General features: G+C 39.2%; 1 protein-coding gene and 1 long non-coding RNA gene across 4 annotated transcripts in view; one reads left to right on the plus strand and one right to left on the minus strand.

Moving 5' to 3' along the window:
• Positions 1 to 1,528: 1,528 nt before the first annotated feature.
• LOC122066612 (S-adenosyl-L-methionine:benzoic acid/salicylic acid carboxyl methyltransferase 1-like) overlaps positions 1,529 to 20,407 on the plus strand; it is a 35,862-nt gene continuing 16,983 nt past the window's right edge. The window contains exons 1-4 of one of the 3 annotated variants that reach the window (XM_042630443.1): positions 1,540 to 1,717; positions 1,809 to 2,213; positions 2,650 to 2,901; positions 3,014 to 3,588. In XM_042630443.1, coding sequence (XP_042486377.1) covers positions 1,643 to 1,717; positions 1,809 to 2,213; positions 2,650 to 2,901; positions 3,014 to 3,376 — 1,095 coding nt within the window. In that variant the 5' untranslated portion in view covers positions 1,540 to 1,642 and the 3' untranslated portion in view covers positions 3,377 to 3,588. Of the gene's footprint in view, positions 1,718 to 1,808; positions 2,214 to 2,649; positions 2,902 to 3,013; positions 3,589 to 20,407 lie in introns of those variants that run through there. The other 2 variants (XM_042630444.1, XM_042630446.1) reach the window with 2 other exon arrangements.
• LOC122066613 lies at positions 17,093 to 18,829 on the minus strand. Its single transcript, XR_006136410.1, has 2 exons — positions 17,894 to 18,829; positions 17,093 to 17,326 (listed from the first exon to the last, which is right to left on the minus strand). It is a non-coding gene; the product is annotated as an uncharacterized LOC122066613 (long non-coding RNA).

Consider the following 20,407-nt stretch of genomic DNA (forward strand, 5'->3'; position numbering starts at 1 on the left):
TGAGAATACAATGTGGCATGAGTTTCATGAATTTTTCTAGGCCAGAATTTTTCTAATTTTTGTTAGCCAGAAATTTTAGGAAGGTGTGGTCCCAGTCAATTATACAATGAAAAACAGTTGCAGCAGATTTGGAAAATCTTTCATCATAACTTTATGCAACTTCAATATCTATGTTGGAAAATATAAAGCTGCCTGGTTGTATGATTCCAATGCCTAAACATATAGATACAAAAATTATGTCGACACTCCTGGGTCAATCTCTCTCTTCCTAATAAGGGGTAGAAATGTCAATTCATAGAGGGGAGGAGAGAGATAGACAACTTGAGTAATGGTGTAGACTTTTTTTTTTTTTTTTGGGTGACAAAAAAAGAGAGGAATTACCCACCACTACCAATGTGGGGAAGGAAAATCTGCAACATCACGGCCGTCCCCCCAAGGTATTCTCTCAAAAAAATTATCAATTCAGTGGGATTCCATAATTTTAAAACGTGTAGTAAAAAAAAATCATGTGAAAAATAAACTGCAACACTAGGCATCGAGGTAATTTTTATTTATTTATTATTATTATTATGGTTATTATTGTTATATTATTATGTTGATGTGTGGTGTTAGATACATAACTTCCACATATAATTGATGTACCATGCTTGAGATTATATTTGAGATTTTGGTGTGGAAAAGAAATCTTTAAACCTTTGGTATCCCACCACAATTTCTCCTCCACTATATAATCCAATGCTGCTCACTAATCAAGTTTAAAGAGTCTCTATCCACATTGGGTGAAGGAAACTTTGACAACTTTGGTTTTTTATTCCATCCCGAAAATTGAATAAAATTAAAAATCATTGGAGGGCCCTAGGGTACCTGTGGTGGCTCGGAGAAAAATCCTAAGCCATAATTTTTTAAAACACAACAGTTTTTTCAATCTGGGGTGCAAAATTGTACGTGAAAAAAACTATTTTCTTCTAAAGCTCACCGACCAAAACTTTAATGAAAGCTGGTCGTATTCTAACTATTTCTTAAAAAAGGTTGGGTTTAACAATATGGTCCTCCAGTAACTGATCATGACTCTATATATATACTAGTATAATATATACATATAATTCATATCTATATTTTTCTATAAAGATAATAAATGCAATAGTATTACATTATCCAAATTAACACCATTATTATAACTAGGGAAAGGAAATTTTTGTTGATTCATGACTTCTGTTTGAAGGGAAATTGAAGGTGGAATGCAGCTTTGCACAGGAGGCATGATTCATCACAGTGGGTGAACCATAGCATGTAGCTCCCACATGTTGTACATTTGGTCTCATATGGGCCCAAATTAATTTCTGTTCTCAAGAAAATCTCACGTGTCATGGGTGAAGAGAGTCGTATTGTAAGTAGCCTTACTGCAGCTTCCCGGAAAGTCATCATATTCTTATATTTCTATCATATATGAAGACTCTTGATCACTCAAACGTGATAAACGGGATGATGCCCAATATGTGATCTAGAATCAGTTCTGAGAGCTTATAAATAGAAGCTAGACATAGTTTCCAATGTCCAAGCCTATACTTAGTTACCTAGCTACCAACCTTAGCTTGCTGAGATCTATTTGGAATTTGTGCACTTTGCTCACACTTGGGAAGACATGGAAGTCCAACAAGTTCTTCACATGAATTGGGGTAATGGAGAGACTAGCTATGCTAGTAACTCCAATCTTCAAGTACTCTCTCTCTCTCTCTCTCTCTCTCTCTCTCTCTCTCATTTCTTTCATTTTCATTTGTTCTAAGAAATTTGAACTTGGGTCTTTGCAGAAATTAGTGATAACCAAGGCAAAATCAATGGTGATTGAGAGCATTTCAGATTTGTATACCACTAACTTTCCTCGATGTTTAAGGATAGCAGATTTGGGGTGCTCTTCAGGACCCAACACCCTACTGGTGATCTCAGAGATCATTGAGGCTATTGATGAAACATGTCATCAGTTAAAACGTAATACACCTGAATTCCAAGTGTTCCTCAATGATCTACCAAGTAATGACTTCAACAACATTTTCAAGACCTTGCCAGCCTTCTATAAACAACTAAAGGAGGAGAAGGGTGAAAAGTTTGGGCCGTGTTCCATCACAGGATTACCCGGTTCTTTCTATGACAGGCTATTTCCAAGCAGTTCCATAGACTTCCATCATTCCTCTTATAGTGTTCATTGGCTCTCACAGGTTTGAACTCTTGCACCCCTCATTTTTACTATATATGTAGCATTCCAATAGGATTAATTTGGGTTCCTAATATTATTGTGTCACATGCTAGATGTCGTACTATGTGGGGATCGTTACCAAAAAAATTAAAGATGATGTGGATAACTTAACCATAAATTGGGAACGAAATTTAGCTGCTGTCCGGATTGCAGTCAAAGAAATGAAATCTCAAAAGGGAATTTTGAAAAATACTAAAACCTAGAAGGAGTATTTGTGAACCTAGAGGAAAGTGAATTATTCCATTTCTTTGAAAAAAGGGCATGTGTCAAGCAATGACCATATGTGCAGTGGAGCTATGGTAGAAAAAATTGAATTGTATCATAGAATAAGCATCATTACTAAATATGAAGATTCATACAAGTGTTGATATATTTCTCAACCTTGATGCATAATATAGGTTCCTATAACAGTTGAAAGTAACAAGAGGAATATTTACTTGGCAAGGACGAGTCCTCCTAGTGTGCTCAAAGCATACTTAGAGCAATTTCAAAAGGATTTCTCCTTATTTCTTAGCCTACGTTTCGAGGAAATAACACCAGGAGGGCGAATGGTTATAACAATGTTAGGCAGGAGAAGTGAAGATCCCTTCGGCAAAGAGGGTTACTTTTGGGAGCTCTTGTCTAAGTCTCTAAATGACTTGGTCTCAGAGGTATGCTTAGTGCTTAATTACTATGAAAATTATTCCTACAAATTCATGGTTAATTAAATATCATTGATTTTCTTCTTGTTCAATTTATTAAAATTTTCTTAATTTGTTTTAGGGTCTCATTGAAGAAGCTCAAGTGGATTCATTCAATTTGCCTTTCTATATGCCTTCTCGTAAGGAGGTAGAGGATGTAGTTTGTGCGGAAGGATCGTTTTATCTTGATCAATTGGATATCTTTGATGTCAATTGGGATGGGAGTGATGATGATGACAACAAAGGTTTCATGTTCGATAGATTTATAAGTGGGAAGAAAGTGGCAAAGTGTATAAGAGCTGTGGCTGAACCCTTGATTGCTTGTCACTTTGGGGATGCTATCATTGATATTTTGTTCAGTAGGTACATGGAGTATGTCAGTGAGCACCTCTCAAAGGAGGAGGGTAAGTTTGTTAATTTTGTCATTTCCTTGCGAGGAAAATGAATGAAGAGGATTAAAATGTTACTCTAATCATTTCTATCAGAATTCAGTATCAGAATTAAGTAATAAGGATGTATTTTACCAAAAAAAAAATAGTAATAAGGATATATTTATGCTTTAGCTGCCACTAGGTAGCCAACCTTTTGTGTACTAGAAAGAAAATGTAATGGTCCAAATCCACCTTTTCAATATATGATGTTGTGATTTTGGAGGCAGATTTTTGGCAAGTCCTTAATCTGCTTATACATGCATGTATTTGCATATTAGTCTATATTTTTTTATTTCCTTTCTATCTCATGTTACGATCCTTTTATTTATTTATTTTTTGGTAAAAAATTTTTTTTATTATATTTTAGTTCGAGAATATATAAGTGCTTCATTAAAGCAAGAAAACAAAGAGAAATTGACTACAATAAACAATAAAAAGAGGGGAAGAAAAAAAAAAAAAGACAAACAACCAACAAAAACATGATCAATGTCAATCAAACGATTTAAAAACAACCATTCATATAAAGTGAATCCATTATACATTCTCTTGATGATGCTTGATAATGAGGTATATATATAGAAACGCATTGTGAGGACCGCAGTAGTTAGGAATCCACCCCACCTCAATCCTCACAAAAGTTAAAAATTAAAAAGATGAAAATCGTTAAAAAAATTCAGGATCACAAAACAAATGTACAAAATACATGCATGGAAAGGTATATGATTGAATGCGAGTAAAATTTGATATACGCAATCCAAATCACTACTTTGATATATAAATCCAGGTACTAGGTAGGGCAAGAGGCTCTCCATCTCTAGGAAGATTGCATAAAAGATATGATAACTTAAGCCTTTAATTTTTTTCTTTGATTAGCTCATTTTAGCTGTTGTTAGAAGTAATCATCCCCTCCCCCGTGACCATTCCAATGGCACTTGAATCTAAAGTTGGGGCAAATGCCACTACCCCCCAGCCTTGTCCAGTATACACTATCAATTCTGAAATTTTGAATACATAAACAATCTCATGGATTCACCACATATCAAATTTGATGGTCCAATTACTGATACTCTTTCAAATTGATTATTGCACGTAATTTTCAATTATTAACTATTTTACTTATACCTTAAGCTTATATCCAACTTTGACCAATCTTTATAGCTAATGTATGGATAAATTTAGAATTAAAATTTATGGGTTTTCAAGGGATAGTGGGGATCTATTATCACCCTCCAAATCTAACGAAATTGTGGCAATATATAGACAACCATTATGAATGAATTGATGCATCACAGAATCAACTACAATTTTTTTATAAAAAGTTTCAAGGGCACACTCAAATAAGGTTCGTATTTTTGGTTTTCGAATTGGGATCTGTCTCGATCGATACTGATCTGATACCAATCCGATCTAGATCAGACTTCACATTTTTTTTTTTAAATAGGTTCTATTACGTTGTCAATCGTATCAATGGATTGATCTTGACCGATACCAATCCGATCTGACTATTTTTCCGATCCCAATTCAATTTTCAAAACCAATTATGAGTTCAAAGAAAAGAGATTCTTCTAAGATCTATTTTTCATTCATTTCCATTAATAACTACTCAATCAATCAAATCCATGTCTTGCCTTCTCATAAGCTCCATAAAATTCTATTGCTATGGCCAATCTTCTGCACATACCCCCACCCCTTCGTTGTTTAATTTGATATGATAGTGTTAGACCTTATTTCTCTCTTTTCATCAATCTTTTTCATTTTCCATTTTCTTTTGTTAAGTGAGTTGGTGCGGTCCTAGCTTATAGGTTTTTCATCATTTGGCATTCATCTGGTAAGTTAATTGAGTCAACTTACAAATTTTCCTGGTAGATATTTTCTACTTTTTCCTACTTATGTGACTAATTTGAGTCTGGCAAACTAAGTTACTTGTCAAAATAGAAAAACAAAAATGATGAAATTTTTTTTGGGAAATATAAAATGCTGTATTTCTAACAATAGAATCAAATTTATCAGGAAACTCAACTCTCAAGGAAATGCACAAGAGATTGAAGAGTTTCCTCATTCAAAGTCAATAAAATAAGGTCCAAAAACTAATTTCCACTAGGCTACCAACAAGGCGCCAAATAGCCCTATGACACAAAAGACAAAAGAAAAGAGGTTACTACTTTTCACCCCAAAGCTAATTCCCCATAGTTCAATAGAAATACACCCCTTATGAGTAGGACAAAAATAAAGTTTCTTGGGGATACCATTCCTAGGAGATCAAAGCCCAACAGATGACTTGTACATCTGACTGAATGCCCATCTTTTTTTTTTTTTTTTTTTTTTTCATTTGAAACGAGAGATAAAAAAAAAATCCAAGGAGATAATGCAATTGATGAGCAACGAATTTGATACGAATCATAAACTTGGACGTTCTAAGTTCGACTTCGACTATTCTACTAGGCACACCTAGAGCCATTCACATGAGGTATTTAACGCTCTTCAACCCTGGTATGACTCGGTCCATGTGATTATGGGGTCAGTATAGACCCGTAGGACTAGTTAGGTCTTATCGTCAACAAAAAAAAAAAGAATAAGCGAAATTCCTCTCCATCCCAATATATTGGAAATGATACAAAAGAATAGAAACTCTAACGATGCTACCAGAAAATCCAAATCTATAAAATAAAATATCAATAAAATAACGCCTTTAAAATTATTTGAAAGAAATCTAGATCCATATGAAAAAACCTAACTAACAAAACGAGGGACCACAGACCATCCACTCCACGGCTTTCTTCCTTTGCTCTAAAAATAAACAGGTGTTTCAATCGTGAGTCGTAACATACACACTCTCCGATCCGATACCACGAGTTTAATTTGTAGTTTGTCCCATGTGATTCCCCCAATTCCCCATCACAGATCACATCCATCATCCACCAGCCTCTGCCGAAAGCTTACGTAACCACCTCTACGTCACTCCCACTACCTCATACCCATACGTGTGGCACAGCGAAATAAAGCTTACCTAACAAACTCTACATATTTTTCATTTTTGCAATTTCATTTTCATTTTCATTTTCCCCTATTTCCATGAGCCCCTATTTGAGTAAGGCGCGTTGCGCGCTCCCGCGTCAAAGCATGCTAACGCACAACGGTGCTCTACGATCAACTCGACCGTAGGGTGGTCGTAAACCAGGCTGATTGTAAATCAGCTCGACCACCGGGAGAGAGTGGTCTACGATCAGCTCAGCCGTTGCTTCTTTGGTCGTAGATCAGCTAGGGCGCGAATCCAGCAAGCACTTGGGCGGAGTAAAGCGGATCGTAGAGCACCGTTGCGCTAACGCGCGCGCTGTAGTTTTTCAGCTTGGTTCTGGCGCGCGCCTGACTCATAATTGGGCTCATCCCTTGCTTGTTCTGGCGCGCTAGCCGTTGTATATAGTCGGGCCCTTGCTTGGTTCTGGCGCGGCCTTACTCTCCGTTGGGCGGAAAGACTTTCTTCTTCGCTTATGGACTTGCTTGGTTCTCGCTTGGGCCGAGTGTTGTAAAGACTGGCTACCTATAAAGATCCCTCAGTGCACACTTTCTATATATCTGTCTCCATCCAATCAAAGACGTCCATATTAGCTCCGCCAAAAAACTGAAGCGGCTTTCACGATACGAAAGAAAAGGCCTGGCCTGCCTATATATACATAGAGCATTACGTTAGCTGTTGCTTGCCGTATCTTACTGATGCAGCAAGGGAGGGAAGACTATTTCCAGAGAAGGCAGTAAGCCTAAAGCTACCAGCATTTCTTTAAATATTTTCTTTCACTCGAAATCTCCCCAAGAAACTGAAAAACTCGGAGTTGAGAAGGAGCCCCCCCCCTTAAACATAAGAACAAAGCAGCTGACGCACCTAATAAGGCCCGGGAACTTCCCGATGTTTCAAATAAAAGAAACTAAACTGGGAGAAAGCATTCCTATCTTTCTTTGGCTTATCGAACTATCAAGTGGCTATGTGAAATGAAAGTTTACCGATCGAAGCCGGATACTGGTCAATAACAACTTTTAGAGAGCTTGCCGCAGACTCAGAGGTATCCACCTTCCTAAAAACCAGAGAACGGGAAAGACTCCACGGGACCCCATTTCCCCCAAAACCTTCTCTCCTCAACCGGGCTTCCCGGAAACATCCTTTCCACGCCTGTAAGCAGAATGATTTCGAAGGTAGAATAAACATAGCCCCTTATTATCCTGTCTTCTTGGCTAGTAAAGGCAAATGTGGTTTGAAAGAAAAGAAAAGCTTCATCCTTTCATTCGGAAAGAAGCGGCAAGAGAAGGACCAGTCCTTCACTCCATTAAATAAAGTGAAAAAGCCGATTAGGTTGCCACTTGAGAGCTTGAACACCCTACCTTCCGCCCCCGGGGCCTGAAATTGGTCCTTTCGAGCTGTTTTGACTTACGTGGCAAGCAAGGGTGCTGCTTCACCTTGCTTTCAACTCAGACTAGCTTTCACAAGTGCACAACAAGGATAGCGGCCCCCAAGAAGAGCTAAACTAAACCACTTGTATGCTCCGTCGAATCGGTTCCTTCCCTATTGAGTTGGTTCGTTCCCATTACTATATTTACTATTTCGGTTCTTTCCCTAATTGAATAAGCTCCCGAATTCCATTATTTATAGCTTTAAGGCGAATTTACACTATTTAGCTTTAGCTTCCACCAAAGGCGCCAACTAAGGGCGGCCGTTAGGCTGCCCGTCTGACCCTTTCAACACCTTGTCAACCCATTTACACGTTACGGTCTTTAGATCTTTAGGACAGAGAAGGAGTTCCCACATCTCATTCTTGTTCAAGGCACTCCTCGCGCTTTTTCTCTAAGCTTATGTCAGGGGGCGCTTGAGAGATCGAGTCCTTATCATTATCGCTACGTAATAGATGTGGCTCCCAGATCAGCTCTGAAATATAGACCCCCTTTCGGATCAGCTCTACTCAGATTCAGACATCTATGTGATGCCGGGTCCGGAGAGAAAGTCTACCCGCCTGACTGAGAAGCTCCTTTATTTTTTCAAAGATCGCCGGCTCGTAACGTGCCGTGCCCTTTTAGACCGATCGGATCATGAGAGCCGAGAGGCCCCGAACTCCGGTTTTCTCTTGACTGAGCTAGTAGGGCTAAGTAGCGCCTTTACTACAGGGGAAGGGGCCCCAGTCTTATTGCTAACAGTATACTTATGATAGCACTTTCTTATTATTAGCTTACTTACTGACTTCAATCAAATATTCTTGCATTGAAAGTCAGTATTGCTGAAAGAAGTCATAATGTTGGAAGAAGTCTTAATTATGGCAGGGGTGCCAAAGATACGTGCCTGAATGACTGAGAAGCCTTCCCTTAATGCCCATAGTTGCGCGTTGCCCTTTTTGATCGCTCCGCTTGTCAAAGAAACCTCGGATCATGCCGAGAAGGGCCTGTCCCTTTCTATGATATGAGGGGCTGTAAGGATCTTACCATTTCTTCTTCAAAGACGCGGACGGAATAACGTATAGAAGTTGGAGTGCTCTCTTCCGATTGAAGAGGAGACGAAGGAGATGAAGAAGAAAAGCAAATAACATAACGAGGTAGCTCATTTCGAGATGGATGTTAGAAGGTGCAGAACGTTAGAAGCAAGTGGACCTCCGGCCTCTACTAGCCCACATTGGTTGCGGGGGGTATCTGTGAGAAGGCCGGGCAGGTTCGATATAGGTGCCCGTCCTATTCCACAGCCACATGTCTTTCTATAGCACGCGCCCTATAGTTTGCGGTCCGTTTTACATTTTGTCTCCTCTCCTTGAATGAAGTCAGTGGATTCGAACCACTTTGAAACCTGTCAAATCACGGGGAAGCGAACTTTCTATCAAACAAAAAACAGCTTCCTCTCCGACGCCGAAAGAAAATAGCAAATAGCTATTAGTTTAAAAAAGCCTTCTTTTTTATTAGAGAATTCTGCCTCTCTACCGCTCGTGCGAGTTCCTGGGCCGATTCCCATGCTTCTTCTTTGGCCCGCTGGTGGCATGGCACATTCTGCACGAAGTTGTCTCCGTGTTTGCGATAGAAGCAATCAGTTCATAGATCATAGAAGGCATTAACTCACTAACTAGACGGGTTCAGACTTCCTCCGTTTCTACATACTCTTAATGCTCTATTCATAGTCTCTATCATTGACCGGTCTGGATCCGTCTAGTGTTGATGAAGCCGGGCTCCGTGGATCGTCGGTAGCCTCCCAAGTGCTCGTGTTTTTCACGGATTTCTCCCTGGAACTGTTGATCCCTTCCGCTTCGCTCGTCCCGAGCGAAGTTTTGAGCTTACAACATGTCCTTACAGGTGTCTTTCAACTCTGCTTGGTGATCGCTCGGGTACATGAGGGGGCCTGTCAGGGCCGCTTAGAATCCATCCATGAAGGACATACGCTCAAACCCCGTGGTGTTATCGATCATCATCTCGGTGATCGGTAATGGAAAATCATCTTTGGGACAAGCCTGGTTGAGATCTCGAAAGTCAATACAGACTTGGATCTGCCCATTCTTTTTCTTTATGGGGACAATGTTGGCCAACCAGTCTGGATACTTTTCTTCTTGAATGAAGCCGGCATCCTTCAACTTCTGTACTTCTTCTTTTTTACGCTCCGCCAACTCAGGGTGGAACTTGCGCTGTGGCTGTTTGACTGGCAAAATGTCAGGAGATATTGCTAACTTGTGCATTGCCACATTGGGATCCAACCCAGGCATTTCGGGATTGCTTTACTTGGAGCTATACCGAAATGCCTGGGTTGCTTAGGAAGGTTGGTTCGGGCAAGGAATGAGATGATTCTAAAGCCAGGGCAAAAGAAAACTAAGTAGCCAATGCGAGAAGAGGCGGTGGGTGGGCTCGGAAAGGTATGGTAGCAAAATGGTAGTCCGAAAGGAATGTTCTCGGGTAAATTTTCCTAGGTCAATGCCTGTGATCAGTCACATTTGAGACTCTAGCCAACCGCGTCTTAGTATTGGAATAATTCTATGACATGGTTCATTCAACTAGAAAAAGGAACCTATAAGCTTTAGCGTTCTTTCTTTTGAGCCCTAAATTCACTACTTCCATTCCATGGGATTTACCGGATGATACCAAAATGAGGAGAATCGGCTATTGAGAATAGATTTCGCTTGTGGTGTTAGGCCCCAACGGGACTGTTCCCAAGGCATATACCCTAAAGGAGGGTGCCCACCTAATAGCAGATGGGGGTATCTTGCCTGATCAATCTAACCTTCGCAGGTCATAATGCCTTGATTAATCATATACATAATATCACACGTCGTGAGACCTATTTCCATCGGTTTGCGTTCTTTCTGCACCAGTAGTTACTAAAGCTATAGTTTCAAAGCGGGGTTTTAGCTCCACGGTGAGATCATAAAGGGGGGGTTCGAGAGAGCTCTTTTCCTAAATAGTAAAAATGAATAATCTGCGAGAAGTGATCCCCGCCTTCTCCCTTTGAGAAAGACGTATCGGAAGATCTAACATTTGTGCTACTTAGAAGAAAGAATATCTGGGCCTGCCAGGTTATTTTTTCCTCATTTGAAAGGTGTAGCTTCTTTGCTAGGGAAACGGGGGCTTCTATCACGACTTTTGTCCCCTTTTGGGTCCGAGGATGGACTCTTCGAACTTTCGTTTTTATGCTTAGAAAGATGCCCTTAAGGAGCACTTCTCAAGCTATCTCAATCTGACTTGCTTGCCTGAAGCTTAGTTCCTTCTATCTGAAATGGAAATATCTACAATAGTTGTGGGGAATTTGGTCACCTTTTGGATTAAAGTAGTCCCGTATTGGTGCCTTTGGCGGTACCTCGCATCCTTGCTATTGAGCGAAACCCTACCGAGATGTGAGCCATAAGCCTCTCTTCCTGCTTCAACTTGGCAGTGGTCAATACCAAAACTCCCTATCTCAAGGGCTAGGTAGAAAACCCATATTTAGACGGATAGGATCTCAAAACAGATACTGACAAAGGATCGCATACCCCTTTCTCTAGGAATTGAATAAAGTACAAAAAAGTACATTTAGGTACCTGAAAAAGTATATTTGGGTGTCAATTGGCCTAGGGAAATTCCAAGAATCTCAAGAAGCTGTAAAGGGTACTTACTTGACTGGGAAAAAGCAAGCGTCTGATCAGATCAATCAAGAGATAGGGGTCACTTCGATCGCCTAAGCAAGGACGGAGCTATCGAGTGACGATTGCCCTATCTCTTAAAGGGGGTTTGGAACCCAAGCTTACCTTATTATTAGAGAAAGGGGAGTACTCTCTGACAGAATTGACGCTTCGCTTGGGCGCTCTATTATTGCCTCCTATTCCTGAGGGGCAGATCAGGGGCAAATAGGGATGGACAACTCGAAGAGAGCGCCTCATCGGAACAAGAGTACAACCAATTCATAGAGGGGAAGTCGATAGACTCTTTTCCTTGTCCTTGAAAGGAGAGATATATTCTTTTGTCGGATCCCTATTTTCCTTTGACGGGCATCATCCGTCTTCGGAGGTTGTTCATGAAATCACTGATTCCGTTCTGGAAGATGTGATGGAATGGGAAAGACCAGGCAACTGGGCTGCCCACCACCAACGCCTTAGGGAGGAGACCGATGAGGCACAACTCGTATTGGAGCATCTGTATGAAGAAAGACAAAATAGTTCTTTATATATACAAAGAAATACAGAGAAGGGTCATCTAAACAAATCCACTTTTTTGTACTTCTTTGTAGTAGTCCTTGATTTCTTCATTCGGGGCACGGGGCCAGGTAGCCATCGGAGACAAAAGGAAAACTAATCTCTTGTGGCTGAATCCCTATTCTACACTTCGAACTGCAAGCATTTCTTCATCTTCAATGGCAAGTGAATGCCCTTCGCGTTATTCTTCCTAACCTTCCCTTCCTTCTTGACTTTCCTAACCTTGCCCGATCCAACAACGCTTCCAAGCTGCTGATTCAAATAGGGCAACTCAGAATCACCAACCAAATCGGAAACTCAATCCTAAACTTCGGAGTGGAAGATAGCAGAAGGCGGGTTCTCTGGATGTTGGCAAACGGGCATGAGAAGGAGCATCGTTCCCTGCTGGAGATCCTTTACTAAAACCCCAGGAAAGCCACCTCTTCTTCTTTTTGCTTTTCTGTCCAAGGCTCTTTCGGAGCGGAATGAATTCTGCTAATGTGCACGGAGTTTAGATGAAATCAGGGTGGACCTTAGGGCTGCTGTCTCTCATGCCACTGCAGAATTGGGGGTTCGCAACAACTTTGACAAATTGGTGCAAGAGCTGGCAGATCATCCACTCTTCCCTGAAGCAGAGCAGGTTAACATTGAAAAGTTGCGTCAAGTGCGACGGTTTGTAGAAAAAAATGAATGAGATGATGAGTGCCGCAGCAGTAGCTTTGTTGATGGTAGCCGACGCGTTGAAGGCCCGGTAGGAGATTCAACGCATAACCAACCAAAGCATGGAAGTGGAAACAGAGTTGACAGCGATGGAGGACCGGCCGAACTGGAGCGAAAGCTTGCAGAGCAACATCAAGCGATCGCTGAAAAGGAGTCCGTTCGAGCCGATCTGGATGAAAGGGTTGCGGCTGTTCAACCTGACCCAACCAAAGAAAATCGAATAGTAATAAGTGAGACGTCTTAGCGCACTTCTTTTAGGCATTGGGCTAATATTTCATAAGAAGCCACTACTCGCTTAGAGTTCGGTACTAGGTCAGCTAAATGTTGCTACGCTCAGTCACAATCCACGGTAGCACGCACTAACAGGGAATTCGCTCCAAAGCCAGCTTTTGTTCTATACCCATGGTCAAACCGATCGAAGTATGTGTACATACTGGTAGGGGCGCGCTTAGCCAATTTCCCAGAGCTTGGTGGGGCAAGATCGGAGGCTCGTTTAGACCTGGGGAAAAGCAGACTGACGAGTCCGTCCATTCGGGATGTCGGCACACCAACCGGATCGGAAGCCCAACCGATTCGAGTCGGTCAGGCCAGTAAAAGAAGACTAATTCACACTAAGTCAAACCACCACATTCAATTTCATTGCGCACAAGAAAGCAGGCCGCTTCGGAGCACAGCTTATTTAGCTCGGAATAATGGGAGCGAGCCCTGGAACCGATTGATTGTTAATGTTAAATAGTAGAATAGGAGAAAGCCTTGTTTCCGGGTACAATAGGTCAACGAAAAGCCAACTCAATCAATACGTGAAAAAAGCTATGATGGAGCCGCCCTTCTCGAGTGAGTTTCGCTTATCCGCCCTGTTGTTCCCATGTTTCGGAGCGCTAGCTTCAACAAGCTTTCGATCCGATCCGGTACTCTTTTTTCTTCTTATCGATCCGAATGAATCGAATCAGTCGTCCTTCCTCGCCTTTGACAAGCGGGTTGTCTTCCTCTGTTCCTTCCATTACCGACAGCTAGGAGTGCCGCTACGCTAGGACTACTAACTAGTGTGCTAGGGCTAGCAGAGCAACTTCTCGCTGTGCCCAATGCCCAAAGCTTGGACACTATCCCACTACTGGGATTATTCCATTACTAACTGACCTGTTGAGAGGATAGCAGCAGGGGAAAGAAAAAAAGAAGTAGAGTTAGGTTCTGTTCGTTTGTGTAAGCATCTCTTTCCTCGGTCGATTCGTTTGCTCATTCAGCGTATGATTCTTATCCAATTGCTTCTGTAGATCAGTCTTATGAGACGAATTCGGCTGGAGATAGGCATTCGGATTCGTTACTTGGGGCAATATCGCTTACCTAACGAACTGCCCTTGTGGCACAACTCTTGTATCATTTTCATTTTCCAATTTCTCAAGAGGTAGTATGGTGTGTGGTGCACATTCAATGATTGGGAGTTTTGAAATACATACTCACATCATGTGCTAAAATATGTATTGAGATAATTCAATTGTCTGAGCATGCAGACCAATTGAAGAGCCTGATCCCACTTCGTGGCTGACTCATTTTTGTCTTTTATTTTTCTGAACTTATCATTTTTGTCTGAGCATGCTAACCAAATCTAGGTGCCTTGTTGATTCAAAAGTCTTCGCATTTCTCATGTAAACATAAAAATAAGGATTGAAAACTCAAAATTGAGGTGATCGCTGTGAAGGGTTTTGTCCCTATTGATTATGATTTGAATCATTTTAGAATTTTAAAATTGACATAAATCATCAGTTTGAATCGTGATACATATGAATTCCTAAGTGTTCCTCAATGATCTTCCAAGTAATGACTTCAACACTATTTTAAAAACCTTGCCGTCCTTCTATGAACAACCAAAGAAGAAAAAGGGTGAAAAGTTTGGGCCGTGTTCCATCACAGGATTACCTGGCTCTATGACAGGCTATTTCTAAGACAATACTATAGATTTTTGGGACGGAAATTTTCTGTCACGAATACGAAAATATTGTCGCTAATATCTATTAGGGACAATATAATTTTCCATCGTACAACTGTCGTTACAACGGCCGTCGCATAATTTAAGCGATAAAAAAAAAATTTTGTCTCTAAGGGGTCAATTGCGACAGTTTTCTAGACGGTTATTTTCCATCACAAATAATTACTAAAGTGACGAAAATATCTGTCGTAAATGCTGTGTTGTCAGGACCATGTAGCAACAGTTTATTTCCGTCGCAAAAGAGCACAAATTATTTGAGATGGAATTTTTCCATTGTAAAAAATTTCAAAACTTTGTTTTTTGGGACGGAATTTCTTGTTGCGAATAGGGTCTTCCTTCTAGAGACAGATATCTTCCGTCCCAACTAACAAGGTCTGGAATTTTTAGGGACAACAAAATTCTGTCCCTAAAAGTTTTTAAGTAAAAAAAAAATAATTATGATTTTTTCATATACATATTTACCCTGTTGTCACACATTAGTAGATCCAACTAGAAATTTAATGATTACATCATCCAAAAGTATTAACATCAGATAAATCTATACAAGTTAAATATTTATATCATCCTCAAACAAAATGATAGGTAAAACTATTTTTGTTCCCAAATCTACACATTCAAATTCTTATTAAACAATATATCATCAATCCAATCGAACAAATCAGTAGTGAAATTTAGTTAATTTGATTAGATTAAAGCTGTGATTGAAATATCTCAAAAATACCCTTGGATAACCTCCGTGTATTGAGATCGAGCAATTGAAAAATCAAGACGCCTGATACCCAACCTATGGAAACCAAAATGGTTGACAAAATGAACTGATTTGATGGATAAACAGTGATTAGGAACTGTAACAGAAAACATAATCCAGGAATTGAAAACAGCCATGAAATTGAAGAATTCAGAAGATCCTTGTGAGAGAAGGATTTCTGGAAATCAGTGTAAATTTTGGATCTTTAAGTTCAAAATAGTAGCAGAGTTTTAAAGAGACTTATGAACAAGAATCAGCAAACCAGAATACTTAAAAAAGCAGTAGAATCCAACAATGTACCCATGAACAGAAAATAGAAAGCTTCAAAATACTGACCTAAACTGATGGATGGATAAAAGAAGAAGAATCAAAAAAAGATAGAAGGATACGGACCAAGCATTTCACCTAGAGCTATATTAGAATCCCACCAATCCTACCTTAGCATCTCATCATGGTTGCATTGCATCTCACAACACTATTCTGAATCACACAGAATATAGGAGCCAACCAAGCTTTAGACATCATAAAATTCATGTCTTAAATGGCTGGTTACCTTAATGGCTGGTTACAAAAGTATATGTATACTCTCCAAATATGACTCACTAAAATGACTACAAATAGCCTAAACCAACTAATAAGCAAACTGGCTACTTATTTGACCAATAAAAGTCTTAAAACAACTCCAAAACTGACACAAGAACCTCCATGTGTTTGGAGTTTTAAACCTAATAGGACTGGACTTATAGTTGACCTCCACTTATATTATCTCCTATATCAAATTTCATTTCATTAGTCCCTTCGAGAGGGTGCAGATGGTTATTCATGAGGTATTATATTTTAATAATCTAATTAAATATTGGGCCGGCAGTTACTTATTACTTATAGATTTTGAGACTTCTGCTTAAAGGATTGTGAGTACTGCAAGGATGGGAAACTGTCATACAACTTAATTTCATTTTTGCCCGTCAGTGACTCAAATGTTGTTGGCGCCAAACACCATCTCCTTTGGGCTTTTCTTGTAGGCAGATCTTTCTTTGATTCATCCAAGTAATCTCTTATCCAACAATGATCTAGAGATTCTATATTGACACTTCCCTATACCATAAGATTTAGATGGCTCAATCTGCCTTTAGTTGTTCTATCCAGATTCCAGATGACCCATAAACCTGCAATTTGCAGGTACCTTTGATGTTTTTAATAAATTGTAAAGGAACTGAAAATGACAGCTTCAATGATTGTGCCTTAACTCAGTTGATACACTTCTTTGGCCACAAAATGGCTACTGCGATCTCTCTGGTGAATTTATTTTTTGGACTTACTTGATATGGAAATTAACCCTTTTGTATTTATATAAAGGAAAGAACTCCTACAAACACAAAAAGATGGGGAAAATGAATAGAATCAAGAAAGTTCAATATTTGGTAGCCAATCCATGAAACTATAATTTTTACTAAATAGTAAATTCTAGAGTTCAAATAAGCTCCTTGATTGAGGCTTTCTAACATCCTACCATGCATACCTGTCGATCAATGAACCATAAAGAATTAATTTAATAAGCATCCCTGTCATACAACATATTATGCATGCATATGGTCATCCAAATTAAAATTTATGTTAATAACTTATATATCATCTTCATTTTATATATTTATTGGTATGAAAGCTTTCATCACCACATTAAGCAAATGAAAATCCAATGACAACTTGAAAGCAAAAAAAAAAAACCCTCTCAAGCTCGAACTACAAAATCCACTGTGATTCAATAGGTTGTTTGAAAAAAGAAGGGGTGGGAATACCTCTAAATTCTCCTCTAGGAATATACTTGGGTTCCTCGACTCCAATGAGATTGATGTCTGCCCATCTGCCAAAAACAGAGTTTAAGAGAGAGAGAGACTTGATAATTTGACTAGAGTATTATTGGAATGATGCTATTAACCTAGGGCCCGTTTGATAATGTTTCTGCCGTTTCTGTTTCAAGAAACGGCAGAAACATAAATTTTCGTTTCTAGAAACAGAAAAGGAATTGAAGGTGTTTGATAAGTCATGTTTTTAGAAGTCAATGATAGCCAGTGAAAGAATTGCCACAAGTCGTTTCCAGAAACAGCGAAACAAGTTCAACTTGTTTCGCCTAGGTCGTTTCTTGAATCATAAATAAGTAAAAATTTCTATTTCTATTTCTAAAAATAAGTGAAACGAAGCAGTTTTATCAAACGCTTTTTGCTCCATTTCTGCTGTTTCTAGAAACAGAAATGGTAAAAATGCGTTTCTTGAAACGTTATCAAACGGGCCCTAATGTACATACATCATTTGGCTTTGAATAGACCCAAATACTCATTCAAACTTATTATCGAATATCACTTAGATGACTGAAGAAGCCAGGAACAAAGGAGATTGAAAATTTCTCCCACAGAGAGGAGAGAGGGCTTACCTAAAGACGGCCTCAAGAGATCAATAAGAGCTCCTTGCTGTCCGTTCTCTGCTGGTGTGAAACCCCAATCTTCTGAGTGAGCAGTGATGAAATTCCTTCCACCATCACCACGGATTCCTCTTGTGTGATGATTTAATTGTAAGTCATGAACCAAATAACCAAAAACCAGAAGAAATTGAAGTGAGAGAGGAAAATAATGTACTAGTATTTGGGGTTTCAGCTATTGGGGACCAGAGGAGCAAGAGATAGTTCCAGACCTAGATACCCAGGGAGATGATGGGAGAGAGGGAAAAATAACTTATGGTTTTGTGATACCCAAAACCCTCTTGTTCAAGGGGTTGATTCGAAGATTGCGCAGAGGAATTTTTCTCACTAATGGAGTTCCCAGTCGGTCTAAAGCATCATCTAAACCATTTCGTTTCTCTAGAGCCACAACTAATTAGAGGATGATGTAGGCATGTAGCTAAACCATCATCTAAACCATTTCGTTTCCCCAGTCGTATGATCCTCAATGTTGCAGAAACGGAAGAAGAAGAAGAAGAAGAAGAAGACGAATTAGGGCCTACGATGGAGGAAGATGGTGTTATCGATCAATACGCAGGAGTATATCGCGGGAAAACCAAAATTTTAGGCGCAAGAGGGTAAGTTTCAATCAAGTCATTGGGGAAGCTAATGTAGCAACAGAAATTTTCACCAACAAGAGAAATTTGGAAGAAGAGGAAGACACATGGAGAAGAGGAACAACAACATTAGGGTGTGACCGTGGATGCGAGCAAGGTGGGAGTTCAGAGAGATGAGGGTTTGTAGAGAGAGAGAGAGTATTGATACGAAATTGGGATTTTAGAGAGATTTGAGCGGGAAGGGAATTAGGGCTCGGATTTTGAACGAAAATTTCTTTCCATTTAGGACAGTTAATTATCCGTCTCAAATTTAGCGATAGAAATTTTCTGTCGCCAATGATAAATATGTATAGAATTAATTGTATAGAATTTGGTTCATTCGAATTTAATGCGATTTATTCTGTTCTATACTTTTAGATATGTAGGAGTGGTACTATTTTGGTTGAGACAACTAATTATCCATCTCCAATATTGTGAAGATTTTTCAATTACAATAGCGACAGAAATATATTGTCCCAACTGTTATATATGTACCGACGGAAATATACTGTCCCAACAGTTATATATGTAGCGACAGAACCTTATTTGTCCCAAATGATTTGCTTAGGGACATAAAACAATTTGTCGTGGTAGAGGTAAAATTTAATCATAATAGCGATGGATAAATTCCGTCCCAAATATAGCGACAATGGAATTTCTGTCCCATATGTTGCGACATAACTCCGTCCGTCCCGAATGGTCTATTTAGGGACGAAAAATAATCCATTGTAATTGATGTAGAATTCAATCCTAGTAACAACGGATAATTCCGTCTCAAATATTGCGACGATAAGATATTTGTCCCAAATTCTATATATGTAGCGATGAAACTATATCCGTCCCAAATGGTTTATTTAAGAGACAAAAAATGTGTCCGTCTCTAAAAAAGTGTCGCAAATGCCCATTTTTCTTGTAGTGTCTTGAGTTAGTATCACGAACCACTCGATGTCCGAAGCAAACAAGCGGTGCACCATCAAGACGTATCTAGTGTTTTAAGGCTTCATATTGTATGGCTAGATATTGGTAATGGCTTTCTTTGTTTGTTTTGTTTATTGAGGGGAAAACACAGACACCCCCTAGAGATGGGCTGATGTGTGCACAGGAAACCCTTCTCTAAAATTCACGGTGAAGATGAGTGAAGGTTAGGGGTATTTAGGGACTCGAGTAAAATATGATTTGATTGTGTTTTAGTTAAAAGGGTAAAATCCTCATTTTACATCCTCACTTAACAGAGACTGACAGTAAAAGGTGTGAGCATAATTTAGAATTATGTAAAGAATGTCTCTCTTATAGTGGTATTCTCTAAGAAGTGATGTTGTAAATTTCCTATATTAATATGCTATTGATTTGGATTGATCATTTTCTTTGTTTCTTTTTTTTTTCTTTTCGATTTTACTTTTGTTTCAATATTAATACGAATCTAAATCAATCAGATATCAATATCAGTCTCAACTGATACGATAAGATAAAAGATACGTAATCATCTCTATGTCACTTGCCTGACGTCAACTCTTATTTATTTGGTCTCCCCAAATTTCAATGGCTTGTTAACATTAGCACTTCGCAGCTAACCCAGTTTTGTCTTTTATCTTTTCTTTATTAGCTAACACCAAAATCTTCGCGTCTCGTTGATTCAATACGCTTCGCATTTCTTTTGCAAAAATAAGGTTATATATAATTTTTTTTAAGGTAAACAAATTAATCCTTTTAAAAATCAGCTGGATTTTGTCGGTAATGATCAAATTCTGCCTATATTTATTGGACTCGATGACCAAATAATTATTCAGAGTCAATCCAACTACACTTTTCTTCTCCACACTTTTTCTGTTTTTGTTTTTGTTTTTGTTTTTTTTTT

This window comes from Macadamia integrifolia, unplaced genomic scaffold, assembly GCF_013358625.1.
Source record: "Macadamia integrifolia cultivar HAES 741 unplaced genomic scaffold, SCU_Mint_v3 scaffold2494, whole genome shotgun sequence".
In the NCBI taxonomy this organism is placed as follows: Eukaryota; Viridiplantae; Streptophyta; class Magnoliopsida; order Proteales; family Proteaceae; genus Macadamia; species Macadamia integrifolia.